Source organism: Haliotis rufescens, unplaced genomic scaffold, assembly GCF_023055435.1.
Source record: "Haliotis rufescens isolate VD_foot unplaced genomic scaffold, xgHalRufe1.0.p SCAF_8, whole genome shotgun sequence".
Lineage (NCBI taxonomy): Eukaryota > Metazoa > Mollusca > Gastropoda > Lepetellida > Haliotidae > Haliotis > Haliotis rufescens.
Window position 1 is genome coordinate 27824166 of NW_025964372.1, and position 27967 is coordinate 27852132.

The 27967-nt window shown below is 38.9% G+C and overlaps 1 protein-coding gene across 1 annotated transcript in view; it reads left to right on the forward strand.

Annotated features, from left to right (window-relative positions):
- The first annotated feature begins 1798 nt into the window (after nt 1-1798).
- The window catches only part of LOC124143475 (U3 small nucleolar ribonucleoprotein protein IMP3-like), a 114438-nt gene continuing 88269 nt past the window's right edge, over nt 1799-27967 (forward strand). Inside the window, exons 1-2 of the mRNA XM_046512472.2 lie at nt 1799-1962; nt 12790-12897. Of these exons, the coding sequence (XP_046368428.1) occupies nt 1826-1962; nt 12790-12897 (245 nt within the window). The 5' untranslated portion in view covers nt 1799-1825. The remainder of the gene's footprint in view (nt 1963-12789; nt 12898-27967) is intronic.

Genomic DNA, 27967 nt, shown 5'->3' on the forward strand with positions numbered 1-27967 from the left:
TGCACTAGTGCATATACGATTTTCATTAATTCTGTTATTTCTAACACTATTGGTAATAAACGGGAATAATATTATGCACTTATATTATACGAGCTATATGATGTATAAATATTTTCAACATATGAAATCGATTGGCGGCTAAAAATAACTACGTCGCCTGTGTATACCGAACGTATTACAGCAATCATGACATAAAGGTGAAGGGGCGGTCGGGTAGCCTAGTGGTTAAAGCGTTCGCTCGTCACGCCGAAGACCTGGGTTCGATTCCCGACATGGGTACAATGTGTGAAGCCCATTTCTGGTGTCCCCGCCGTGATATTGCTGGAATATTGCTAAAAGCGGCGTAAAACCATATTCACTCACTCACTCATAAAGGTGGCAGTTGTGTTACCTGGTAAACGGCTTAAAATACTATGCATTTATTGAAAACATATTTTCAACAGTCACACTTTCAACATTTGTTTGTTCAGCGAGAAGACGGCGGCCTGTAAATATAGTAATCTGGACCAGACAATCCAGTGATTCATAATGTGAGCAACGATCCTTGTCGTTCGGTCACGTACGATGACACGCATTCAACAGAGTCACCCAGCCTGACCACCCGATCCTCTTCGTCGCCTATTGGGGCCGTATCTAAACCGTATCTAATAATGCCCTTGCTAATCGAGGATGGAGAACGAGTGTCAGCCCGCGAATTAGTGTCCTCATTTAACTCTATGACGTCAATTTGAATATTAAACTACTGTTACTTGTATGTGTTATGTGCTCTTATAACCCATTACAGAAGAAGCAAACATAAAACCGCTTTTATATTCGTATATAAAAGCATTGTCATTATTTTTTCATAATATAATTTTATTACTTGAAATTTACAAAAGGGCACGTTCATATACCGATTCATTAGTTCACAATTCACACTTTTTGTAGAGCGGTAACTGTTATAGATAAATGTAAACTTTGAATAGAACTAAATAATAGACGAATCGCTATAAATTGAGCCGCACATGAGAGAGCTCGAAGCTTCTATTTGAAAGGATTCAGTCGTCAAAAGCAAACAAAACCAAAACGGTTTTCATGGAAGTCGTAAATTTCCATACAGTGTTCTAATTTGTCCATTCTTCTAATAAACTATCACACTTAATAATCCCTATTTCCAAATAACAATAATTCCAGGTCATAAAATTATTTTGGGTGTCGTTTATGTTGAGATATTGATTCTAAGCGAGATCCTGGTTGCGCCACGCGCCTTGGATGAAATGATTGGCAGGTTTGTTATTGACAAATGTAAATCGACAAGCAAAATGAACAATCTCCTCAGGCATTTCCCAGTTCATACTCTATGTTTTATTGTGTGAGATAACAATATAATTATTCCGCTGTGTCCCGGAATAAACCACGTGCATCTCGTGAAGTTTTACGCGTGGGATATGCCTTTGTTATTTTGCCTTGAAATATGAGATATTTAAAAAAAAATCGTTATATAAGGAACAAAGGAACAATATTTGTATGTTTAAGTTAATATGTATTTCTTTATGATCTGTATGTGGAATATTTTAATTAGAAATTAATTGCAATAATAACACGGAATAAAATATAATTTTATTCATGTTACGTTTACAGAAATTAATTATTAATTATTAATATTTATCCTGCTTTCATTCAATTTGCTTTGGTTAAAAAGACAATACAAAATATTACGTAGTTCATTATTTCAATAATCATTGAACAAATGTTCAAAAATTCTATAGCGACTTGAACTGTATTATGATAAGAGTTATACCCCTTGTATTTACCAACTTCCTGTTTTTAAGGAACACGTGCAAAGATGGTTCGTAAACTGAAGTATCACGAAAAGAAATTGTTGAAAAAGGTCGATTTCATTTCATGGGAAATCGACAATAATGTTTCTGAAGTCAAGGCATTGAGGAAATATCATATTCAGAAGCGTGAAGATTATACAAAGTGAGTTATCTGAAAAATATAACCAATTACATATGTTTTGTTCTGTTTTCGATCACAACAACAAACCGAGCAACGTTATTATTTTCGTTCATATAACAAGCACAGTCCTAAAACTGTAGGGTGGTCGTTTAGTAATAGTCGTATACACGAAGACTGTACATTAATATCAATGTTTACTGCGGTTACTAACTTTCCATCACTCATTCGTTTATTGTTTTTTGGATAGATAACTTTGGGCCGGTTGGCACAGTGTGTTCGTCTTTTGCCGTTCCCCCTGATTATGTTTCTTGGTTTGTCAGTACCGTACCTATTCTCGGCTTTCACCAAAGTGGTAAATTTCTAGTTGGGGAGTAATGAAGTGCAACCCATAACTCAAACACTTGCCGCCCATTTTGTCTAAAATTTTCCACAGAAGATGCAAATAAGAAGTCACAAGCTGTGAAGGGATTTTAATCAGAATTATTTTGAAAAAAGGTCAGCTCACTGGTTTAAAGGGGCACTAACCTCTGGCTTCTTCCTAGCTGTCTAACACTGCCTACTAGGGCTTACTAGCTGCTGTTAGTTGATTTGCTGGCTAACACAACTGATCATGACAAGAATCTGGGCTACCGTCTGTAAGGACAGTATGAATAAACTTTGAGACAATATCTAAACATGCTAAACGCATTCCTGAACACTGATTTGTTACCCATGATGATTTTGATATGACAAAAGGTGCATATTAATTAATTTCCTCAACCTAAACAAAAAGAATGTGGAAGATCATTGAATGTCATTATTTGGAAAAAAACTAATTGTTATAGTTTAATAAAAAAAAGGATCCCTGCAGTGAAAGCATTCTTGGATTTTGGATTGCGTGGATATATATACACCAGTGAGATGATTCAAAGATAGACTATATGGACTTGATGATAATATGATTGTTACTCCTTAAACATTTTTTTGTTGTCATCCATGTTTTCTGGTATAACCCTACACCTGTGTATTTGTCATCATTAATTTTATGCTCAGTCATGGACCCTAAATATATTAAGTGTCCATGGCTCAGTTAATGAATTTATTACAGGTATAATTAGTGGTAGCAGCACTCAGATTTCCTGACCCTTGGCAGGTCTTGTGTCAGGGGTAATTATTCAATCTTAATCCAGGTTTGACATTGGGTGAAACCTGAAATGTATTTTCTATAATATCATATGCAAGTGCCAGTGCAGTAAGAAAGGAATGATCGGTTGAGTTACAAAAAATATATCCATCAAAGGATTAACTGAAAATACGCTTATTAATAAATAACTGTTATCTTGCACAATGGATTTATCAAAAGTAAGTGTTTTCATGTCTAGGTTAACATGGTTAACAAAAGCAGACTGAATACACCCATATCTGGGCGTGAAGTGGCTATGAATTGGCAGGTTGTACGTTGCTTCATTGCTCATTGCTCATTGCTATGTAACTCAATTGATTTTTTAAAAGAACCATGGACATCATGATAATAGTTGTCACATGTTATATCTCAGCTGACCAATGAAACTTGACACCTATGTGAAAACACCTGAAACAAACTTACGTGATCAGTTGAGAGACGAACACGAGGTATAATTTCCAGTGACACTATATCTATTTTTAAATATTATATTGTTACAAAGACACGTGACTTCAAACAAGTTTCTTTGTACAGCTGCAGATGTATGAGATTGTTCCTTTATGTGGGTATTCACAGATACATTCCTCGAACTTGGTAATTGCCTTATATAATACATATAACTTTGCCGGTTGTAGTTACGATATTTGCATTTTGTTTTCATTCATTTGCTGTAGCATTGTTCCTCTATGTTTTTGTTGGGAAGTTCTTTGATACGGGACAAGCCTTTTCGTTTGTAGTCATGTATTTGTTACAGTAAATGGGTAACATGTAATTCAATCAGGCAATTTATAACATATCTAAATATTTCAGTCATTTTACAAATTGACTGAAAAAATTGTCCATTTATTTGACAGATTGCCTAAAATTATAAAGACTTTTGAAAAGGCTTAAAACATCACAATAGACCAATTACACAAGGATTAGAAGCTCAAATATATATACTTTGACTTTCGTTTTCTTTTAATCCTATCAATTTCAGTAACTGGGTGATGAAATTAAATATTAGTATGTTTGGAATTTGGTGCCATAATAAAATAAATGGACCGATTTTTCAGTCAATTTGTAAAATAACTGAATATGTAGGCATTGAAAAAATTGTCATTGTGAAAGTTTTAGTCATTTTATACATTGACTATAACATATATACACAATAGAATAAACAATGCTCAGGTGAAATATTTAATTTGTGTTACAAGTGAAAATAGTGTTTGAGGAAATTAAAAATCTCACAATACCAAGCAAGTGACTTATCAAAACTTTGTCACTATTACAGATGCTACCCCCAAAGATATCTACATTTCCTTATTAAATCCACCTGTATTTCATTTTATTGATCAGTTTGACAATTCGCCCTATTCTATCAATAAAAGCAACAAATGCGCTGTAAATAATTTATTTTGTGAATCTGGAAATTCAAACAAGTATGACTCTTTGAATCATGGGTACCAATCAAACTTGTAGATTACATCTTATCATGCTTATGGGTGAAATGATTAAACGTTTTTCTCTGTATCGATACAAGATGATTCACTTGCTGGAATAAATTACTTACCACTCGTAAAATGACACCTTGCATTTTTGTCAGTCAAATATCTCGAATTGTGTTTCAAGGTCACTACTAAAAATAGCTGCTACAACAGCTAGCTTTACGTTTTGAACGTGCTCTGAAATATTTCTAAGCAAGAACTTTTCATGTGATTTGATGTATCTATAGTGAGCCATATATTGTGATATGTATCGTATCGTGGCCTTGCTGTATCGTTTGACCCCTATTACATGCCACATATGACATTTCTATGTTTGTACGAAGTCCACCAAGTTCAAGTGTTGATTTCTTCATTCGAACATTGAAATCCCCTTCTTAAGGCTTCTGAGCATGGACAATGATAGGACATCTGCAGACTTCTTGAAAATCAAATGAAGCATGCCTCATGTCGCCTGCCTGTGACTACTATGTTCGTGCCTTGCACCAAAAAAACTTAATTGTACCACGATCAGGTGTTGATTACTTGTTGGTTCGAATCCCGGTTCGCCCTGATTATGTTTCTAGGTTTGTCAGCACCATACCCGAGCTCGTGAGTTTTCACCGAAGTGGTAAACGTCTGAGACCTGCATCACTTCAGGCTTTCCTCCCACATGATTAAGCTGACACGCCATGATATAACTGTAATACTGTTAAAAGCGGTGTTTAACCCAACTCACTCACTCACTCTGGTGTGGCGTTAAAACCTCTAAAACATATGAGTTTGTGTCTCATAGAATGAACTTGTGTAATACATTTCCGATATTTGTACGTGCATTTTGCGATTTAGCTCCATTGTTCATTTTCATAATTGATTACACAACATCATCGGAACAATAGGCTGCCTTCTGTGAAATTTATCTGTAGGGTTGACATTTCATACGTATTTCTTCCTTTTCTCTCTTAAAATGTCAATGAGTAATATATAGAATAACCTACTCGAAACAACGAATTATCTTTCCCTCGCCAAAGGCCCTTGATTAACACCAGTCATTCACTTGGGACTGATAATCCGTAATGCCTCATAGGTCATTGATTATCCTCTGAACAATTATGGCGTTTTTGGATTAATTTCAATGGCCAGACCCCCATCTATTTTGATAACAAGCACAGGTTACCAGGCCTGCATCCTGTCTCAACATTGCATAGTGGCTGTCCAGCACCCTCTGTTACATGGCAGTGTAATTTTTAGTTTAAACAATGATTGTAACTGTATAATATTGTGGGCACGTAGAAGTTTATTGTATTGTATTTGGACAATGATTGTTGTCAGGAATGTAGTACTATTTTATGTAAGCAGTGGTGAGGAAGTTATTGTTTTTTGATGCTCGAATTATAGGTAAACGTCCGGAATAGTATGAATGGATGTCAAGCGTTATAGAAATGTGGAATGTTCTGTGATGTTCTAGTGACACAGGACTGGTCAAGCACTGTGTGGAAAGTGCGGGAAGCCAGTGAGACTATGTAAGTGGAGCAGACACGTGCCTGTCTCATCCCAGCTTTTGTGTGAAGATCACTTTTCACTCTGGTGTTCAGCCTAGGCCTATGCTTGTCGTAAGAGGCGACTAACAGGATCAGGTGGTCAGGCTCGCTGACTTGGTGGATGCATGTCGTCATATCCCATTTGCGTGGATCGATGCTCATGATGTCAATCACTGGATTGTCTGGTCCAGACTCGATTATTTACAGGCCGTCGTCATATAGCTGGAATATTGCTGAGTGCGGCGTTAAACAACAAACCAACTAATCTTGGTTAACATATTATTTAGATTTCGGAATCGACGTGTAACACTACCAAACACCGTCTGGGAGTACAGGTCTTGAATGAGCGCAGATTTAGTGCCATTGAGTTCCTGTCTTTACAGTATCCCAGGGAAATTACGCCTATCATTGCTTATCTCCACTGATGCATGACAAAGCTGTCTGCATCTGACAAACGATGACAGGTCGGGATTGTACTTTTTTTTGAAAAACAGAAGGTAGATGTTGGTTGTAGGAGGATTAATGACACAATGCCTACTCCCAGTGATAGTTTGCTCTCTTGTGATACAGATTCATGTCAGATGGCGGCACCATCCACCAAGTGTGCTTGCTGTACCCATTGGCCTGTGTGCTAAGATTTTTATCATTTTTTTTCCTTGGTTGGTATAAAGTCATAATGAGACGTGTATTCTGATTCCCCAACTGATAGACAGTATTTTGGTCCACACCAATCTGTAAAACACACACACACACACGCACACGCGCACACACGCACGCATGCAAGCACACACACACACGGAGTAAAACTTTACTGTTGTTACATCACAGTTGCAGGGTTTAAAAAAATACGAAAGTAATAAAAGCCTACCTACCAATCTTAAGGCCACACATCTTTTATATTTCGTTTCATGGGCCTGCAATCCCTTTTGAGAAGCAGCTGGTCCAAGAAATAAAATAAAAATAAGGATATTGTTGGGTTTCTTACGTCTTGACTTGGTTGATTGAATGTTATCGTATCCCAATTCTGTGGATCGATGATCTTTATGTCAGTCAATGGATTGTCTGGTCCAGATTCGCATATTTACAGACCATGACAAGACAGCACTACATGACATGTTCCATGGTAGAGGAAATATGTTTGTGTGTTGTTTAACGCCGCACTCAGCGATTTTTCAGCTGTATGATGGCGGTCTGTAAATAATTGAGTCTGGATCAGACAATCCAGTGATTGATATAATGAGCATTGAGCCACGCAATTGGGATCGATGACATGAATCGACCAAGTCAGCGAGCCTGACCACCCGATCCTGTTAGTCGTCTCTTACGACAAGCATAGTCGCCTTTTCCGGCAAGCATGGGTTGCTGAAGACTTGTTCTAACCCGGATCTTCACAGGTCAAAGGAAATATGTAAATACGCAGACTTTGTCAATTTGCCCAATAATCATCACAACATATAGAAATTATTATGATTTCATTTCATGAATGTTTTAACCTTATCTGGTTATATTATCTTAAGAAATTACATGCTATTAATGACACTTGTGTCTCTAAGGCAGTATTCATCAGTTTAAATCATTAGTTCTAGATTATATGTGAATATGAACAAGTTGTCCCTATAAGAGACTCGAGTCCTTAGACTTGAAGGATGGTATTACTACACATCCATTCTTTCAGTACAGCTGCCAAACCGAATTGACTTAACTGTTTAGTTTACACACACATATATCATTTTCACTCAGTAATATTTGAACTTATACACTACAAGACTGATGGGCCCAGTTCAACAAAGTGATCCGGGGTAGAATAGGTCTTCGGCAACCCATGCTTGCCGTTAAAGGCGACAATGCTTATCGTAAGAGGCGACTAACGGGATCGGGTGGTCAGGCTCGCTGACTTGGTTCATGTATGTCATCGTATCCTAATTGCGTAGATCGATGCTCATGATGTCAATCACTGGATTGTCTGGTCCAGACTCGATTATTTACAGAGTATTGGAATATTGCTGAGTGCGGCGATAAACAACAAACAAACAAACAACAAACTTTCAGTACTGCCTTGAAACAAGCCTAAAGTGTAACAAAATTATTATACAGTAAACTACGGTTATAACGAACTCAAAGGGACTACTATTTTTTGTTTGTTATAACCGTAGTTTGTTATAAGCATATATACAGCATAACTACAGCAAATAGTCGGGACTAAAAAGTAAGTTCGTTATATCCGTCAGTTCGTTATAAGCGTGTTCGTTATAACCGTTGTTCACTGTATGTATATTTGTACAATACTTACCTTATCTTGGAAAAAGTTAAATGGTCACCATACAGACAAGTGGACATCCTTCAGAATCTCATCAGAAAATAACTTCTCACTGACATTTTTGTTGACATGAAGCATTTCTGTGTGTTCTGCTACCAGTAAAATTCTTTGTGTTTCTAAAGTTTGCCATGAGTGTAGTGATTGTTTCATGATGTCAGTAAGTCAAGGTACAGAAAAATGCTTGGTTCTTATTAAAACAATGCTATCAGTGCGCTTGCTGCATTTAGTCAAGGCCCAATAGGCATCACATGGTTGACAAGTTCATACATCAATAAATGACACTGATACCGTGCTAGACTATCGATTCAATACACTCAGAAGAATAATATCATTCCAGATAAATTTAATTAATTTTTTACAGCTCTTTATGCCTGAAATATCTGAAGGCAGAAGAAGAAAAAAATATTTTTTAAGTTAAAATAATGTGGACAAACATTTGTCCTGCATTGTGTCGATTATCATTTCATCTCACTCTCTCACGCACTCAATAACTCACTCACTCACGCACCCTCTCACTCACTCAAACATTCCCTCAAATACTCACGCAATAACTCACTCCATCAAACTCTCTCAAACACTCCATCAAACACTCACTGACTCAATCACTCACTCCCTCAAACATTCCCTCAAACACTCACTCCCTCACATACACACACTCAAATACTCACTCAATAACTCCCTCACTCACTCACTCTCTCACTCACTCTCTCACTCACTCAAAATACTCACTCAAAATACTCACGCAATAACTCACTCCATCAAACTCGCTCAAACACTCCATCAAACACTCAAACACTCACTCTCTCAAACACTCAATCACTCACTCACTCAAATACTCACTCAAATACTCACTCAATAACTCACTCCACCAGACTCTCAAACACTCCATCAAAGATTCTGTCAAAGATTCTGTCAAACACTCAAACACTCAAACACTCAAACACTCACTCTCTCAAACACTGGCTCTGACTATAACACCTTGTACAGGTAGCAGTTCCTGATTCATGGGAACATTCTTGCTCTCACAAATTAGTGGGTGACTCACCCATCTTGTGTTGCGGCAGTATTGGTTATGACACAGCTACCTGTGATGGGGGAGGCAGTGCTGTTAATGTTGCAGGCTGCCGCCATCTTTGGAGCCTCATTTCATCATAAAAAAACATGTCCCCATCTCAACTTCTCCTCACAGATGACAATGACTAATGTGCTGTGTGAAGGTCACTGCTCTTCATACTGTATTTCATGCTCCTGATTGGTGGAGAGATACCGTATTCGACGTAATAAGCGCCCAGGGCGCTCTCAAAATTAGAATGAGGGGGCTCTTATTAGAATATTTTTTTGGTGAATAACAACAGAGTTGAAAGATCGTAAATTTCGTGATTTATGCTGACAGCCTGAAATGTTTATATACGACAGATATATTTTTTCAGAATTTAATTGCCCATAATTAAGGGTGCATATAACAAACGTATTATGCACGAATAAATAAGTCTTGTGTACATTGATCAATCGGAAGGGGTGCCAATTAGGATTGTTCACTAGCCAGTATATTAGCAAATATCGCAGTGGGCGCTTATTACGTCGAATACGGTAGTTTTATTATGGTTTGGATATTCTTGTTAATGGGATTTTGTGTTTGTGTTTTGTCAGGTTTGAATTTATTGCTGTTGTAGAATTTGAATGTTCCATTGTATGGATTGAATATTTAATTTGCAGGGTTTTCCTGTTGTTGGGGTGGATTATTGTTATTGGATTTAAATACTCTTGTTGAGTTTGAACATTCCTGTTGTGTTTGAATGTTCTTGATTGATTTGAACATTCCTGTTGTTGTGTTTGAATGTTCTTGATTGATTTGAACATTCCTGTTGTTGTGTTTGAATGTTCTTGATTGATTTGAACATTCCTGTTGTTGTGTTTGAATGGTCTTGTTGGGTTTGAATATTCCTGTTGTTGGGTTTGAATGTTCTTGATTGATTTGAATATTCCTGTTGTTGTGTTTGAATGGTCTTGTTGGGTTTGAATATTCCTGTTGTTGGGTTTGAATATTCTTATTGGATTTAAATAGCCTTGTTGTTGAATTTAAACAGTCTTGTTGGGTTTGAATATTCTTGATTGATTTGAATATTCCTGTTGTCAGGTTTGAATGTTCCTGTTGTAGGGTATGACTGTTCCTGTGTGATATGAATATTGCTCCTGTGTGGTATGAATATTGCTCCTGTGTGGTATGAATATTGCTCCTGTGGGGTATGAATATTGCTCCTGTGGGGTATGAATATTGCTCCTGTGTGGTATGAATATTGCTCCTGTGGGGTATGAATATTGCTCCTGTGTGATATGAATATTGCTCCTGTGTGGTATGAATATTGCTCCTGTGTGGTATGAATATTGCTCCTGTGGGGTATGAATATTGCTCCTGTGTGGTATGAATATTGCTCCTGTGTGGTATGAATATTGCTCCTGTGGGGTATGAATATTGCTCCTGTGGGGTATGAATATTGCTCCTGTGGGGTATGAATATTGCTCCTGTGTGGTATGAATATTGCTCCTGTGGGGTATGAATATTGCTCCTGTGGGGTATGAATATTGCTCCTGTGTGGTATGAATATTGCTCCTGTGGGGTATGAATATTGCTCCTGTGGGGTATGAATATTGCTCCTTTGTGGTATGAATATTGCTCCTGTGTGGTATGAATATTGCTCCTGTGTGGTATGAATATTCCTCCGTTGGGGTATGAATATTGCTCCTGTGGGGTATGAATATTGCTCCTGTGTGGTATGAATATTGCTCCTGTTGGGTATGAATATTGCTCCTGAGGGGTATGAATATTGCTCCTGTGGGGTATGAATATTGCTCCTGTGGGGTATGAATATTGCTCCTGTGGGGTATGAATATTGCTCCTGTGGGTAATGCATGGTGAATTATCAAAGAGGCACGGTGGTCAATTGATCCCAAGGGCTGCATCTCGCCATGCAGAGTTGTGCCCCTTAGCTGTGCCAGGATCAGTTTATTGTAGGTTTGCCAAGACTTCTCCAAACTATAATGTTTGGTTTGTCAGCACCATGCATCTATGACCTGTATCACTTTAGCCTTTCCTATGTACAAAGTCAACGCATTATTTAAATTCACCCTCAGTCCGTGCTTTTTTAATATGTCCTGTGGAATCCATGTCAGTAGATCCTCATCTGATCACATGGACTTTCTTTAGCTAATCCAATTGGACAGAAATAATGGCAGCCATGTTGTAAATGAGAGTCAACAGATTGTTGATTGAATACAGCATAATTCTGGCTCCAATAGTGTGACTATGAAAATATTGCAGTACATTCTTGTAGGCATTGTCCCTTTGCTTTCTTTACAAGCGGTGACACGGGTGGCCCAGTTGTCTAAGGCACCACAATTTGCTGTCCAGAGTTGCATCCCTTGGGCATGCCAGAAACCTATGATTGTGGGTTTCGAATCCCGGTTCGCCCCGATTAGGTTTCTAGGTTTGTCAGCACCATACCCGTGCTCGTGGGTTAACCTGTATCCCTTCAGGCTTTCCTCCCACATTAAGCTGGTACGCCGTGATATAACTGGAATACCCAACTCACTCACTCACTCACTAAATCTTAACAAGCTGTGTATATTATGATAACGGCAAGAATAATAGTTGTATTTGGAAATATAGATGAGGTAATATAATAATATGTGTGCATTATTCAGGTACTGTTTTCCGTCTACTTTGTGGTTGCTCAAAGCGCATTTCTTACTCCAATTGATCAGTGTGCACCCTATAATCATTCTCAGCTCCCTGGGGAGTATACATGGCATGATACCTGTTGCCATCTCATTCTGCTTGGTACCCATTCACTGCTGGGTGAACAGAGGCTGACACACAGACAGTAACCATGGCATTTTAATGATTTTTTTTCTAAGTTTTGCATAATTCATTCCAAGCTTGTTTGTAAAACAAAAAGAAAATGGCCTGACCTTAGTGTGAATTGTTGGTGGTTTAAGAATAGATGTTGTGACAGACTGACCGATTGTGTGTCAGTAACAAAGGATTACGCCATCTTTAGAATGTGGTTTGGTTTGGTTTGGTTGTTGTTTTACGCCGCACTCAGCAATATTCCAGCTATATGACGGCAGTCTGTAAATAATCGAGTCTGGACCAGACAATCCAGTGATTGATATCATGAGCATAGAGCCACACAATTGGGATCGATGACATAAATCGACCAAGTCGGAGCCTGACAACCCGATCCTGTTAGTCGCCTATTACGACGATCATAGTCAGTCGCCTTTTACAGCAAACATGGGTTGCTGAAGACCTGTTCGACCCCGGATCTTCACGGGTTGTTTAGAATGTGAGTTTGTGTGTTCCAGGTACAAGAAGCTTGCCTATCACATACGGGAGCTGGCCAAGCAGATCCGTGAACTCGATGCCAAGGATCCGTTCCGAGCCGAAGCCATGTCCCAGCTACTGGAAAAACTGTGAGTTGCACGCTTTGTCACAGAGACTTTCCTGTATCCCTCTTATTTCTTACAGACATCTCACGTTTTTACATATCTTGTGTTTTCAGCAGGACGTCATTTTGAAATAGTAGTTTGTTGATGTTTATTGAGCATATAGTTTTTTCGGGGAGGAAATCCTCCATTTCTTTAAAGATTGAAATAAACTTATGTTTAAATTATCTGAAAATGAACCTTAGAGTCTTTTGAAGGAGTTTCTTTTCACACTTCAGAATTAAATAAATTTATAATTTCAAGTCACAAGTCTTCCAAGCAATTTATCAAAATATTTCTTGAAATGTCTGTGTGGTTTTTTCCCCAGTATGTTCATCTGTCAGTTTTATAGACAAAGAGTCTTCTTCATCATCTCAATATGAATATGACATCAAGCTAACCTGGTCTGCCTGGTTTGTTGTGTACAGAGGATGCACAATTTGTGAATATAGATACTAAATTAATCATTCACTGTAACAGAAACGTTTATATTTATCAAGATTGCCATGATTGCCATGGACAATGAGAAGGCAGATGAATAAAGCAACTTTATACCTTTAATGGATCCGCCTTGTTCATATTTAGCATTGAATTTATTTATTGCAAGCCTAGAGATTGTCTATATTGTCTATATTTCGTGATACTTTTGAGTCAATGTATCAAAACTAAAATTTCAAATCAGTGACACCCCCATTTCCCAAATCCTGGATCTACCTTTGCAGTAGTTTTGGTGTGCCGGTATGAATGCAGGTATGAACAAAGGAATGCAAGTATGAACAAAGGAATGCAGGTTTGGACAAAGGAATGCCGGTATGAACGAAAGAATGCAGGTATGAACAAAGGAATGCAGGTATGAACAAAGGAATGCTGTTATGGACAAAGGAATGCCGGTATAAAAGAATTCAGGTATGAAAAAAGGAATGCAAGTATGAACAAAGGAATGCAGTTATGGAGAAAGGAATGCCGGTATGAAAGAATGCAAGTATGAACAAAGAAATGCAGGTATGAACAAAGGAATGCCGGTATTAACGAAAGCATACAGGTATGAACGAAAGGATGCCTGCATGAACGAAAGAATACAGTTATGGACAAAGTAGTGCAGGTATAGGAATGGATAATATAATTCCTGACTCTGTCCACTGTTCTTTATTTTTGGACATTAATATGATGTTAATCATTGGTTCAGTTTGTGAAAGAAGGAATGTATTGTTCATCAGTTAATTCTATGCAGACAACAATTGATTTTATTCTTTTGTAGATGTTAATTGTTTTGGAGATCAATATACAATTTACAATTAGGAAATAGAATCGGGTACTTGTTAAACCTTGTTGATTTTCAGTTGATCATCTAATGAAGAATCAATCTAAACTGTCAACTATTCCTGCTAATATTGTCCCCCGTCCGCGGTTCCAGCTATTGTCATTCTAATCAGCCAGTCAGTCAAAGCTCGCCTCTGTCACCCGACTTTTCACATATTAAGCTTTCCAATAGTATTTGCCATGTTTATTTAGAGTGTGTTTTATTTTGGCGTGTGCCACTTTATTAACAGTGGATTTTGTGTTGAGATTATCGATTTGATAAAGCTACATCACAAGCGTGTTGGGTTACATAAAAGAGCACGAGAAATTAATTTCTCTGCATGATTCTCATTAATTTCATCGGTTTAGACGAGGTAATATTCTGCAGCGGTAGCTGCCTGATTGCACATATTGTTCTGAAAATGGCAACATTTACCAGTGGATGTGGCGTACTGTGTGGATGGCCTGGTTTGATGTTGGGCTGAGGAGCCTGATGTTGTGTTCTGCACAGAAGTACAGCATGTAGTATGTAGTCAATGTAGGGAAACATTTCACTGTAGTGTAGAATCTTGTGATGAACATTACAGTAAGAGTAAAGTTATTGGTGCCAGTTTTGTCTTTGAACATTCAACCTCTACAGTCAGTGAGTGGTGTTGTGTGAAATATCTCCACAGGGATTCGAACAATGAATTGACCTCCATGCGCTCTTACAGCTCCTGGAGCATTGTTTGTTTGTTGTTTAACGCTGCGCTCAGCAGTATTCCAGCTATATGACGGCGGTCTGTAAATAATCGAGTCTGGACCACAAAATCCAGTGACTGACAACATGAGCATCGATCCACACAATTGGGATACAACGACATTCATCAACCAAGTCAGCGAACCTGACCATCTGATCCCGTTACTGGCCTCTTACGGCAAGCATAGTCGCCTTTTATGGCAAGCATGGGTTGCTGAAGACCTATTCTACCCCGGATCTTCACGTGTCAGGTCCTTGAGCAGGGGAACACACTACTCAACAACTCCGTTTGGACTAGTGGTTTGTGTAAATTAACTAGATTTTGGGAGAAATCAACTACATGTAGTCCCTTCAAAACGTCTATTAAGCCATTAAAAGCCAAACTGACACATTTGTACGTTTACATATACATAAATCGTTCACTGTGTGTTGTGAAGGGTTACTTCTATTATCTTGTAGAGGTCTTCAGATTAGCTTTGTGCTAGTTGTCCAATCTGATTTTCAGTATTTATTAAAAAAAGAGGCCTTCTTACTTTTCAGTAGTCTCAGACTAACGACCTAGTGGCCATGTCTTTCCCTGATAAGACATTCAGCCCGATTCTATGCTCATCAACTCCAGAACGTAAAGTGTCATACTTGAGGAATCCATTAAACTCAACATGCTCAAGGGTTCCTTTGTAGAATTATTTTTGTAAAATCTATTTGGGGACTATATGAATGGAGAGGGATCGTCGCAAATGTTCGCAGTCTACCGCTAGATGTCATTTCTTTAATACTGTGGGTGGTCAGGTATTCTGCTCATCTTGCATTTTTGCAGTTTTGTGATCGATTGAACATATTTATGAATAGCCTTTATATTTGCTTTCGTGTTTCAGTTGTGTTTTACCCAGAAATCTCAACATATGTATTACTCCTAATGTATGTACCCCTTTATATCTCATATTCAGGGCCATGTAGTACACTCGCTTTGAAACTCTATACGGGGTTGTTGCATGATAGTGCTTGAAGTAGGTGTCACTTGAGATGAGATGTGGAGTTTTTAGAAATATCTCATTATCCAGGGCATTAATCTGAAGGGTGTAGATGGGTGGTGAGGTCCAGATTAAAGTTTTTAAATCTTGTGTTTGACTGTGAACTTTTGAGACAGTCCCTAAGGGTTTGTCAGCTTCCAGTACTTGTGTTCAGTGAGATGACTTCTAAGAGGTTGCAGGGTGGTAGGGTGGGGTACCTAGTGGTTAAAACATTCGCTCGTCACAACAAAAAGACCCCTGAAAATCCGGGGTAGGGTAGGTCTTCAGCAACCCATTCTTGCAGTAAAAGGGAACTATGCTTGTCGTAAGAGACGACTAACGGGATTGGGTGGTCAGGTTCGCTGACTTGGTTGATGCATGTCATCGTATCCCAAATGCTCAGATTGATGCTCATGATGTCAATCACTGGACTGTCTCGTCGAGACTCAATTATTTACAGATTGCTGTCAAATAGCAGGAATTTTGCTGAGCATGGCGTTAAACAACAAACAAACAACACTGTCTAAGAATGCCGGTTCAGACAGAGTGCCGGACTATTCAGATTTTGGCAATTTCTAATTTGACTTTGTATCTCTGGTGATGGGTTTGTTAATTCAACTGCTCCAGTAGGTTATTACAGATTGACTCACTCACCAATTAGTGACTGTCTTTCCTCATCATCAGTGCTATTTGACTTGCTTGGTAAGCACTATCATAGCAAGCTTCCATGTTCAGATGTTTTATCGACAGCTATTGTCAGTTATCCTCTCGAGCCAGCAAACATCTTGACAGAGGGACAATGACGGTATATAGAGAGAAGACTAAAGGATAGGACCAACACTCAGTGTCTGGAGTGGACAGATGCAGGCGCTCTCGGGGTTTAAATAATGATATTTTAACTAAGTTTATTGAGAGGCCAGAGTACATAGATGCTTAGTTTAGACTGTCCACTGTACTTCAAAAAGCCATTAATTCATAGAGCTCAGGGCTTTGCTTTGAATTACAAGAGTGGGAGTCAAGGGGACTCCGATAATTAATTGTAAGGCTCCTTGCAGGCAATATGAGGGTCCTGTAAGTATTGAAATGGTGTAGTGTAGCGTACATTTTGATAATTAATTTAAAGCTTGGAATGAATCAATGATCATGTGGACAGTGGTCATGATGTGCTGTGGGTGCAATGAATGTTATCATACCCCCATGTCAGAATGGTGAGATCTGTTTATCTTGATAAAATATGAATTTGTCAGTGGGAGAATAAATACCTTATACCATGTATACCCCACCATGAATAAGACAGGATGCACATGGATTTTAGAGAGGCAGAATAAATCCCTGCCTGGTCCAGACTTGATTATTTACAGGTCATCGCCATATAGCTAGAAAATTGCTGAGTGTTCCATTAGCCAAACAAACAAACAAACAAACAAACAAACAAACAAACAAACATATATAATAGTGATGTAGTGTAGGCTTGCTTCCAGTGAGTTCCACTTTCATGTTATGCTACAAACTTTCAATGTCTGTCATACGTTTTTGTTGAGTATGATGATGTTAATAAGCAATATTTGAGCATATATCAGTGCCGTAGTTTCCTTAATTCAGAACATCTGGGATAGAATAGGTCTTCAGCAACCCACGCTTGCCGTAAAAGGCGACTATGCTTGACGTAAGAGGCAACTAACGGGATCGGGTGGTCAGACTCGCTGACTTGGTTGATGCATGTCATTGATCCCAATTGCGTGGATCGATGCTCATGATATTAATCACTGAATTGTCTGGTCCAGATTTGATTATTTACAGACCGCCATCATGTAGCTGGAATATTGCGGAGTGAGGCATTAAACAAGAAACCAACCAACCAACCTTAATTCAGATGGACAGCCCACTCAAATCATTGGACTCTACTCATACAGCTTCACTTATTATCCCAGGGAACCGGAGGTCGGTGGTTCAATCCCCGTCCACGTCATACCCAAAGACGCTAAAAGGTGTTACTTGTTGTTACCCTGCCTCATGTTCTGTAGTACGGGGCTAAGACAAGGGTTGATTGGCTCGGAGTAGTATACTGTGTTTGAGTGGGGTGTAAAAAGGCGACTATGCTTGTCATAAGAGGCAACTAACAGGATTGGGTGGTCAACATGGTTGATGCATGTCCTCGTATCCCAATTGTGTGGATTGATGCTCATAATGTGAATCACTGGATTGTCTGGTCCAGACTTGATTCTTTACAGACCACCGTCATTTAGCTAGAATATTGCTGGGTGCGGCATTGAACAACAAACAAACTATTCATGTTAAACTTCTCACTGGGATAGCACTATGAAACTGTCATTAGTCTGGAGAAGCATAAGAAGCCACACACACACACATTTACGTCACTATGTAAGTTCAATTATTTTGAACACAAGGTTTTAACCCATTTCTCCTCACCAACCTCACATTGGTATAAACGTGTATTGTGGAGGATTCTACACTGTCAGGAAATATGGCTGTAAAAGTAATTGCCATCTAAAATCAAAGGACAATTGCAAGATATTTTATAATGAGCACAGCCGCTGTTGTTTGCATGGCCCATAGCGTCAGTAAGACTTGGATCAAGTTGACAGAATGTGCAACATTGTTATGCTTTTAGCTTGATTAGCATCATGGACAGGCCTTTTTTTTACTGTTTACTTACAAAGGTGCAGTCATTGGTAAATGTATGTCGCCTCATAAATCAGCCTTTTCTAAATGCCTGTCCATTTAGCTGGGATTCAGTATAACCTATTGACACTTTTATGATACATTGGAATATAACTGATTCGTCCACCAGGGTCCGGTGACTGAAATGACCACCAGGAGCAATATTATTCATCTTTGTGTGTGCTCCCTTTTTCTCTCCTTCTTCATCTTCAGTGGGTTATTGACTGAAACAGTTTGACATGTGATTGGGTTTTGACCTTTATTTGAAGTTGTCTTTTTCTTTGCAATCAACGACTGTCAGTCAAGTCAAGTCTTGTCATATTTGGGTTACCAAACAAAGAGGTCAGTTTGAACGAAATTGATCAGGTTTTGACCTTGCTGGCTTCAACCCTGGTGCTTGATGGACAGACAAAAGAATATATGACAGGTTGATTCTGAATTTGATTACGTTGTTGACCTTATAAAATACTGTTATAAATCTAGATCAGGTTTGTTGAGTAAAACATTTTAGATATTGCTTGTTTTTTAACTTGACATTTTCATTAAAAAGAATATTACTGATGGCTGTTTCTTAGAATACTGGGCGGTGGGGTAGCCCAGTGGAGCATCCGCTAGTCATGCTGAAGACCTGGGTTTGATTCCCCACATGGGTATATTGTGTGAAGCCCATATCTGGTGTCCCCTGTCGTGATATAGCTTGAATATTGCTAACAGCGGCGTAAAACCAAACCGACTCAGAATGTTCACCGCGAATAGCTGCAAGATCCTGATGTATCATTAATCAAGCAATAATCTCCCTCACTCATACAACAACTATGTTGCCTCATTTAGGGGAGAGACAATTGTTTTATTTTAATTTTTATTTTAAAGGGCTTGAGTCACATGACCAATTTATTTTCTTCTTTGAATTTGCAAAGTAAACTTTATTTTGAAGATTTCTTTTTAGGATAAACTTGACAACATGATAACATATTTATTTTTTCTTGTTTTGCCTGCTCTTTGCAAATTGACCAAGACAATCTATCCAAAATATTTAGCTACAAACATTTTGTTTCAAAAAGATCTAATGGGTGTTTAAAAACTATGTTCTGAAGGTGAAATTGAAAACTATTTGGATCCCTAACAAATATTGTCTTCACCATTGGATCTTTATAATATTGTCTTCACCAGTGGACCTTATAATATTGTCTTCACCAGTGGACCTTATAATATTGTCTTCACCAGTGGATCTTTATAATATTGTTTTCACCATTAGATGTTATAATATTGTCTTCACCAGTGGATCTTTATAATATTGTCTTCACCAGTGGATCTTATGATATTGTCTTCACCAGTGGATCTTTATAATATTGTCTTCACCATTGGATGTTTATAATATTGTCTTCACCAGTGGATCTTTATAATATTGTCTTCACCAGTGGATGTTATAATATTGTCTTCACCAGTGGATCTTTATAATATTGTCTTCACCATTGTATGTTTATAATATTGTCTTCACCAGTGGACCTTATAATATTGTCTTCACCATTGGATCTTTATAATATTGTCTTCACCATTGGATGTTTATGATTTTGTTTTACCAGTGGATCTTTATAATATTGTCTTCACCAGTGGATCTTATGATATTGTCTTCACCATTGGATCTTTATAATATTGTCTTCACCATTGGATGTTTATAATATTGTCTTCACCATTGGATGTTTATAATATTGTCTTTACCAGTGGATGTTTATAATATTGTCTTCACCATTGGATCTTTATAATATTGTCTTCACCAGTGGATCTTATGATATTGTCTTCACCAGTGGATCTTTATAATATTGTCTTCACCAGTGGATCTTATGATATTGTCTTCACCAGTGGATCTTTATAATATTGTCTTCACCATTAGATGTTATAATATTGTCTTCACCATTGGATCTTTATAATATTGTCTTCACCAGTGGATGTTTATAATATTGTCTTTACCAGTGGATGCTTATAATATTGTCTTCACCATTGGATCTTTATAATATTGTCTTCACCAGTGGAACTTTATAATATTGTCTTCACCAGTGGGTCTTATGATATTGTCTTCACCATTGGATCTTATAATATTGTCTTCACCAGTGGATCATCGTTCAGTACTGTGAGGGAAATAGGGTTAGGCTCTTCTTTGAGCAGTATTTCAGTTATGTGTCCCGTGTGGGAGAAGGAAGCTGAGGACCGGGCAGGTCAAGTTGACGACAGCTGGGGACAACAAGGGGAAGATGAACATTAAGTTATCATGTCTCTGTCAATCACTTCCAGTCATACAAACTCAATGAACTGGAACTGCTAATCATTTTTATTGTTCATAGTAAGGTGTTTGGATCTGACTTGCATTTCTAAACTTAGTAAATCATGGCTGAAATATAAACAGTTTACAGTTTGTTGACTGTAAAAGCTAAATACTTAAAGGTGATGTAAGACTCAAACTTGTTCTCATGCCTTTCCATCCAAGATGTAGTGAGTATTTGTGATTCCCAGATTACAGAGACATGGTTAAAAATCTTGAACAAGGAGTGAGTGAGAGAGCTGTTTAAAGCACCAAACAAAATTTCAGTTAATCACAGCATGTCACCTCAATGCGAAAAACGTCATGGGGATTCTGGTTAGAACTGGTCCCCAGCAGCCAGTGCTGGTTGTAAGAGGCGACCAAATGACTTGGGTGGTCAGGCTCGGTGACTTGGTTAACTGTCTGCCATCATAACCCGATCTGGACATTTACTTATAACATCAGTCACTGGATTGTCTGGTCCAATTATATTCAGGCCAACACAATAGAGCTGGAATATTGTTGAGAGCAGCATTCAGCAACAGCCTCCAACAGCAAACCTTAGACCACTTGATTAGCATCATTGTGTAGATTCAACATGTTCAAAATAAACTGTTGTTTTTAGATAATGAGGCTTGAACTGTAAAAGTAATAAACAATCTCTCAGAGTTATCTTCCCGTCAGCTTATTCCTGTCAAATTGGATGAGATGTTTCTATTGCACAGCGGGAGAAGTATAAATTGTCCTAACATTTCTAAAAGAATGTGATAGATTATCTAGGATACGTTTTCTCTGAAAGTTGTTCTTATTGACACTGCAAAAATAAGAAAACATTATTAAAAGGTGAAAACTTAATATTAGTTATCATTGTCTTTTGTGATTACATTGTTCATGAAGAATCTGGGACGGTCGGGTGCCTAGAGGTTTAAGCATTTGCTTGGCACGCCGATGTCCCGGGTTCGATTCCTGACATGGGTACAATGTGTGAAGCCCATTTCTGGTGTCCCCCGCTGTGATATTGCTGGAATATTGCTAAAAGCGAAGTAAAACCATACTCACTCACTCACTCATGACGATTCTCCAACTGAGCCAGACCTGAGGAACTGTTTGTGATTTCCCTTCCTATTCCGCATGGTTTGTTTGTTTGTTTGTTTGTTTGTTTTAGTGCCGCACTTAGCAATATTCTAGCTGTTTGACGATCTGTAAATAATCAAGTCTGGACCAGACAATCCAGTGATTAACATCATGAGCATCAATCTACGCAATTTGGGTATGATGACATGCATTAACCAAGTCAGCGAGTCGGACCACCCGATCCTGTTAGTCGCCTCTTACGACAAGCATAGTCGACTTTTACGACATGGATGGGTTGTGGAAGTTCTCAGGTACAGAATATACTATTCAGGTAGACAGTATCAGTTATATACTGGTGTGCAGTTCTCAGGAAGACAGTATATGTGACAAGTGCAGCTCTGAGGTAGATTATATATGCTGTACGTGCAGTATTCATGTAAATGTTATATAATCAGTTCTCAGGTATTCAGTATTAGTTGTAAGTACAAACAGTTCTCAGGTAGATTGTATTCTTCCAGTGGGTGTAAGCGGATTAGTTGATACTGCCACCCTCTGATGTAAGGTAAGAATTTTTAGTAAACAACTTAGTGATATATGTCATAAACTTACTGTGTGTCCGAATCAAGGGACTGGTTGATAATGACCCTTTTTGTCACATTGGATCAGTTATTTCAGAAATTAGGAAAACCTATTAAAATCACTTTGAGAGATCAGATGCACTTCTGTTCATATTGATGAGAATACTGTTATGGACATTGAAATACACACAATGACTGTAGTATCTTGAATATAATATACTACTCAAAAGAAGTTAAAGAACACCATTTTTTCATTTTTAATATGTTATGGCCTTGACAGATTAACTATAGTCATATACAAAAAATTGGGTGTTCTTTAACTTCATTTAAGTAGTATATTATCATTGTGTTAAGTAAAACTTTAAGTGTACTTATTATCCTCTTATGATACTTTCTACCCATTCATTACAGATGACAGTTTTCAATGATTTCGAGCAATAACGTAAAGTTGAAACATAACTTTATGTTATGCATTCTATTCAATATACCTTACTCATTGCATTGACAACCCAGGTGAGGATTCTGGGTTAAAATATATCCCCAGCTACCTGTGCTGGTCGTTAGAGCAGACTTAATGGATCGAGTACCATTATAGCAAGAATTGTTATTCGCAATATCAATCACTGGATTGTCTTGTCCAGGTTTGATTTTTTTCAGGCCGCTGTCGCTAAGCAACAAACATACACACATACTCATGTTGATGTCAAATACTACCCCTGATCCAGATTTCATGTTCTTTCACGTCAACTTGGCTCATTAATTATACACATGAACTCATCAGATTTCATAATTTGTCCTAACGTGTTTGAATCTCCCCCAATTTCCCACATACATTACAGCTAGCTGGTGGCCAGGTCATGACAACTAAAGCCGTGCAGGGATACTTTGTCTTGCTTGAAAAAGTCTCTGTTTATTTTGCCCACCGCCAGCAACCTCTAGGGTGTTAAACATGCTACATTAAAGATTATCTCCTTCAAACAAATGTTACAAATCCGTAACATAAGCACTTCATACCAGGAATCTTGTGAGTGTTGGGGATCCGATTCTGCAGCAAGTGGAAAAGGTCGGCTTATGTGATACGTTAAATTTGCTCCATGTATTAACTTTAAGTACGAGGATATTGGAGATGGCTAATTTTCAAAATTTAACGTTTTTGAGTTTGAAAGATGGAGGGGTGCTCAAGCAAGCCCGGTTTGAATTTGGAGAAGTTGCATTTTGAAAATTAGCAAGATGAGAAAGAAAGAAAGTTTATTTCTGTTTTGTAGGCCAGTTAGCTCATTTAGAAATGAGAATAAAATTGAAGTTTAGAAAGGAATAATAGTTGCCAAGATGTAGATTTGAACATCAGTACTTTGTAAATTTAAAGTAAATATTTACATGGTGATGCTTTGTTGCAATTCAGAACGTTTCTTGTGGAGTTGTGGAATCTTTTGCAGAACAATGGCAGAATTTGCCTTTCTAAGTGATCAATACACTAAAACAGCTTTAGACCTTGTCTGTCCTGGAATCACCATAGACAGACCCTCATTAAGTACTTGGACCTTGTCTGTCCCGGAATCACCATAGACAGACCCTCATTAGGTACTTGGACCTTGTCTGTCCCGGAATCACCATAGACAGACCCTGATTAGGTACTTGGACCTTGTCTGTCCCTGAATCACCATAGACAGACCCCCATAAGGTACTTGGTCCTTGTCTGTCCTGGAATCACCATAGACAGACCCTCATTAAGTACTTGGACCTTGTCTGTCCCGGAATCACCATAGACAGACCCTCATTAGGTACTTGGACCTTGTCTGTCCCTGAATCACCATAGACAGACCCCCATAAGGTACTTGGTCCTTGTCTGTCCCTGAATCACCATAGACAGACCCCCATAAGGTACTTGGTCCTTGTCTGTCCTGGAATCACCATAGACAGACCCTCATTAGGTACTTGGACCTTGTCTGTCCTGGATTCACCATAGACAGACCCTCATTAGGTACTTGGTCCTCATCTGTCCCAGAATCACCACAGAGAGATTCTTACAAGGTTCTTGGACCTTGTCTGTCCTGGAATCACCATAGACAGACCCTCATTAGGTACTTGGACCTTGTGTGTCCCAGAATCACCATAGACAGACCCCCATAAGGTACTTGGACCTTGTCTGTCCTGGATTCACCATAGACAGACCCTCATTAGGTACTTGGACCTTGTCTGTCCTGGATTCACCATAGACAGACCCTCATTAGGTACTTGGACCTTGTCTGTCCCTGAATCACCATAGACAGACCCCCATAAGGTACTTGGACCTTGTCTGTCCTGGATTCACCATAGACAGACCCTCATTAGGTACTTGGACCTCATCTGTCCCAGAATCACCATAGACAGACCCTCATTAGGTACTTGGACCTTGTCTGTCCCGAAATCACCAAAGACAGACCCTCATTAGGTACTTTGACCTTGTCTGTCCCGGAATCACCATAGACAGACCCCCATAAGGTACTTGGACCTTGTGTGTCCTGGAATCACCGTAGACAGACCCTCATTAGGTACTTGGACCTTGTCTGTCCTGGATTCACCATAGACAGACCCCCATAAGGTACTTGGACCTTGTCTGTCCTGGATTCACCATAAACAGACCCTCATTAGGTACTTGGACCTTGTCTATCCTTGAATCACCATAGACAGACCCTCATTAGGTACTTGGACCTTGTCTGTCCCGGAATCACCATAGACAGACCCCCATAAGGTACTTGGTCCTTGTCTGTCCCTGAATCACCATAGACAGACCCCCATAAGGTACTTGGTCCTTGTCTGTCCTGGAATCACCATAGACAGACCCTCATTAGGTACTTGGACCTTGTCTGTCCTGGATTCACCATAGACAGACCCTCATTAGGTACTTGGTCCTCATCTGTCCCAGAATCACCACAGAGAGATTCTTACAAGGTTCTTGGACCTTGTCTGTCCTGGAATCACCATAGACAGACCCTCATTAGGTACTTGGACCTTGTGTGTCCCAGAATCACCATAGACAGACCCCCATAAGGTACTTGGACCTTGTCTGTCCTGGATTCACCATAGACAGACCCTCATTAGGTACTTGGACCTTGTCTGTCCTGGATTCACCATAGACAGACCCTCATTAGGTACTTGGACCTTGTCTGTCCCTGAATCACCATAGACAGACCCCCATAAGGTACTTGGACCTTGTCTGTCCTGGAATCACCATAGACAGACCCTCATTAGGTACTTGGACCTCATCTGTCCCAGAATCACCATAGACAGACCCTCATTAGGTACTTGGACCTTGTCTGTCCTGGAATCACCATAGACAGACCCTCATTAGGTACTTGGACCTTGTCTGTCCCGAAATCACCAAAGACAGACCCTCATTAGGTACTTTGACCTTGTCTGTCCCGGAATCACCATAGACAGACCCCCATAAGGTACTTGGACCTTGTGTGTCCTGGAATCACCATAGACAGACCCTCATTAGGTACTTGGACCTTGTCTGTCCCGAAATCACCAAAGACAGACCCTCATTAGGTACTTTAACCTTGTCTGTCCCGGAATCACCAAAGACAGACCCTCATTAGGTACTTGGACCTTGTCTGTCCCGGAATCACCATAGACAGACCCTCATTAGGTACTTGGACCTTGTCTGTCCTGGATTCACCATAAACAGACCCTCATTAGGTACTTGGACCTTGTGTGTCCTGGATTCACCATAGACAGACCCCCATAAGGTACTTGGACCTTGTCTGTCCTGGAATCACCATAGACAGACCCTCATTAGGTACTTGGACCTTGTGTGTCCTGGAATCACCATAGACAGACCCTCATTAGGTACTTGGACCTCATCTGTCCCAGAATCACCACAGCGAGATTCTCACAAGGTTCTTGGACCTTGTCTGTCTCGGATCTCCACGGGGCGGGGTAAGTAAAAAGAAATTATTGCACAATGAATCATCTGTTCTACAAAGTAATATGAACATATTTCCCCAACACAATGTAGATATAAGCCAGCGGGTACTGGGACTGTAACCTTTTGTTGGTGTAAGAGATATGATTTCAATATTAGGTGATAAATGACTTGAGTGGCTTTGATAGGATTAGGTGTGTTAAAGCTGAACATGGTTTTGTTGTGTGGCTGGGGGGTTTCTGGTTTGTCTGGTGTGTGTGTTTTTGTGAGAATGTTACAGCGAACTGCTGACTTTGTGTCGTTGTAACCTAGGTCTGAGCTATGTTCCTTTCCAACAAGGGCGGTCAGGTAGCCTAGTGGTTAAAGCGTTCGCTCGTCACACCGAAGACCAGGGTTCAGTTCCCGACATGAACGAAATTGATCAGGTGCTTGATGGACAGACAAAAGAAGATATGACAGGTTGATTCTGAATTTGATTACGTCGTTGACCTGTTGAAATACTATCATAAATCTAGGTCAGGTTTGTTGAGAAAAACATTTTAGATATTGCTTGTTTTTTAACTCAGAAACTGCGGAAGTTGCATAAATGAAAGTTTGCAAGCTTATCTAAGAGATTCTTGTTCAAGACTGAGTTTGAAAATTGGGCCTGTAAATGATTTTTTTAAAGAGTTAATCCCTTGATCCATGTTATTTTACTTGGTGCATAGTGTCTGCAATGGGGACAAGTTTTGCAGAAACTACTGATGTAAGCTTATCTTAGAGATACTTATGAAGACCGAGTTATTTTTTCCAGAGAAGGGACCTTTTGTGTGTATTAATTTCACATTTTATCATTTTTACTGAAGTCATAAAGGGGACGAAGTGCCTATCTCTTTTTAAGGTTTTGTAGGACGTTTTGTTATAGTTTATATTCACTACTAGATGAACAAACAAGATTCTACTGTGCCCCATGGTAGGGGATAGTGATAACGATGTTTTCTTGTTCATCACTGTTTTCTTGTTCATCACTGTTTTCTTGTTCATCGCTGTTTTCTTGTTCATCGCTGTTTAATTTCTTGTTCATCGCTGTTTTCTTGTTTATCCCTGTTTTCTTGTTCATCACTGTTTTCTTGTTCGTCGCTGCTTTCTTGTCCGTCGCTGTTTTTTTGTTTATCACTGTTTTCTTGTTCATCAATGTGTTTTTGTTTATCACTGTTTTCTTGTTCATCAATGTTTCCTTGTTCATCACTGTTTCCTTGTTCATCCCTGTTTTCTTGTTCATCACTGTTTTCTGTTAATCACTGTTTTCTGTTAATCACTCTTTCCTTGTTCACTGTTTCCTTGTTAATCACTGTTTTCTTGTTCATCGCTGTTTTCTTGTACATCACTGTTTTCTTGTTCATCGCTGTTTTCTTGTTAATCACTGTTTTCTTGTTCATCGCTGTTTTCTTGTTAATCACTGTTTCCTTGTTCACTGTTTCCTTGTTCATCACT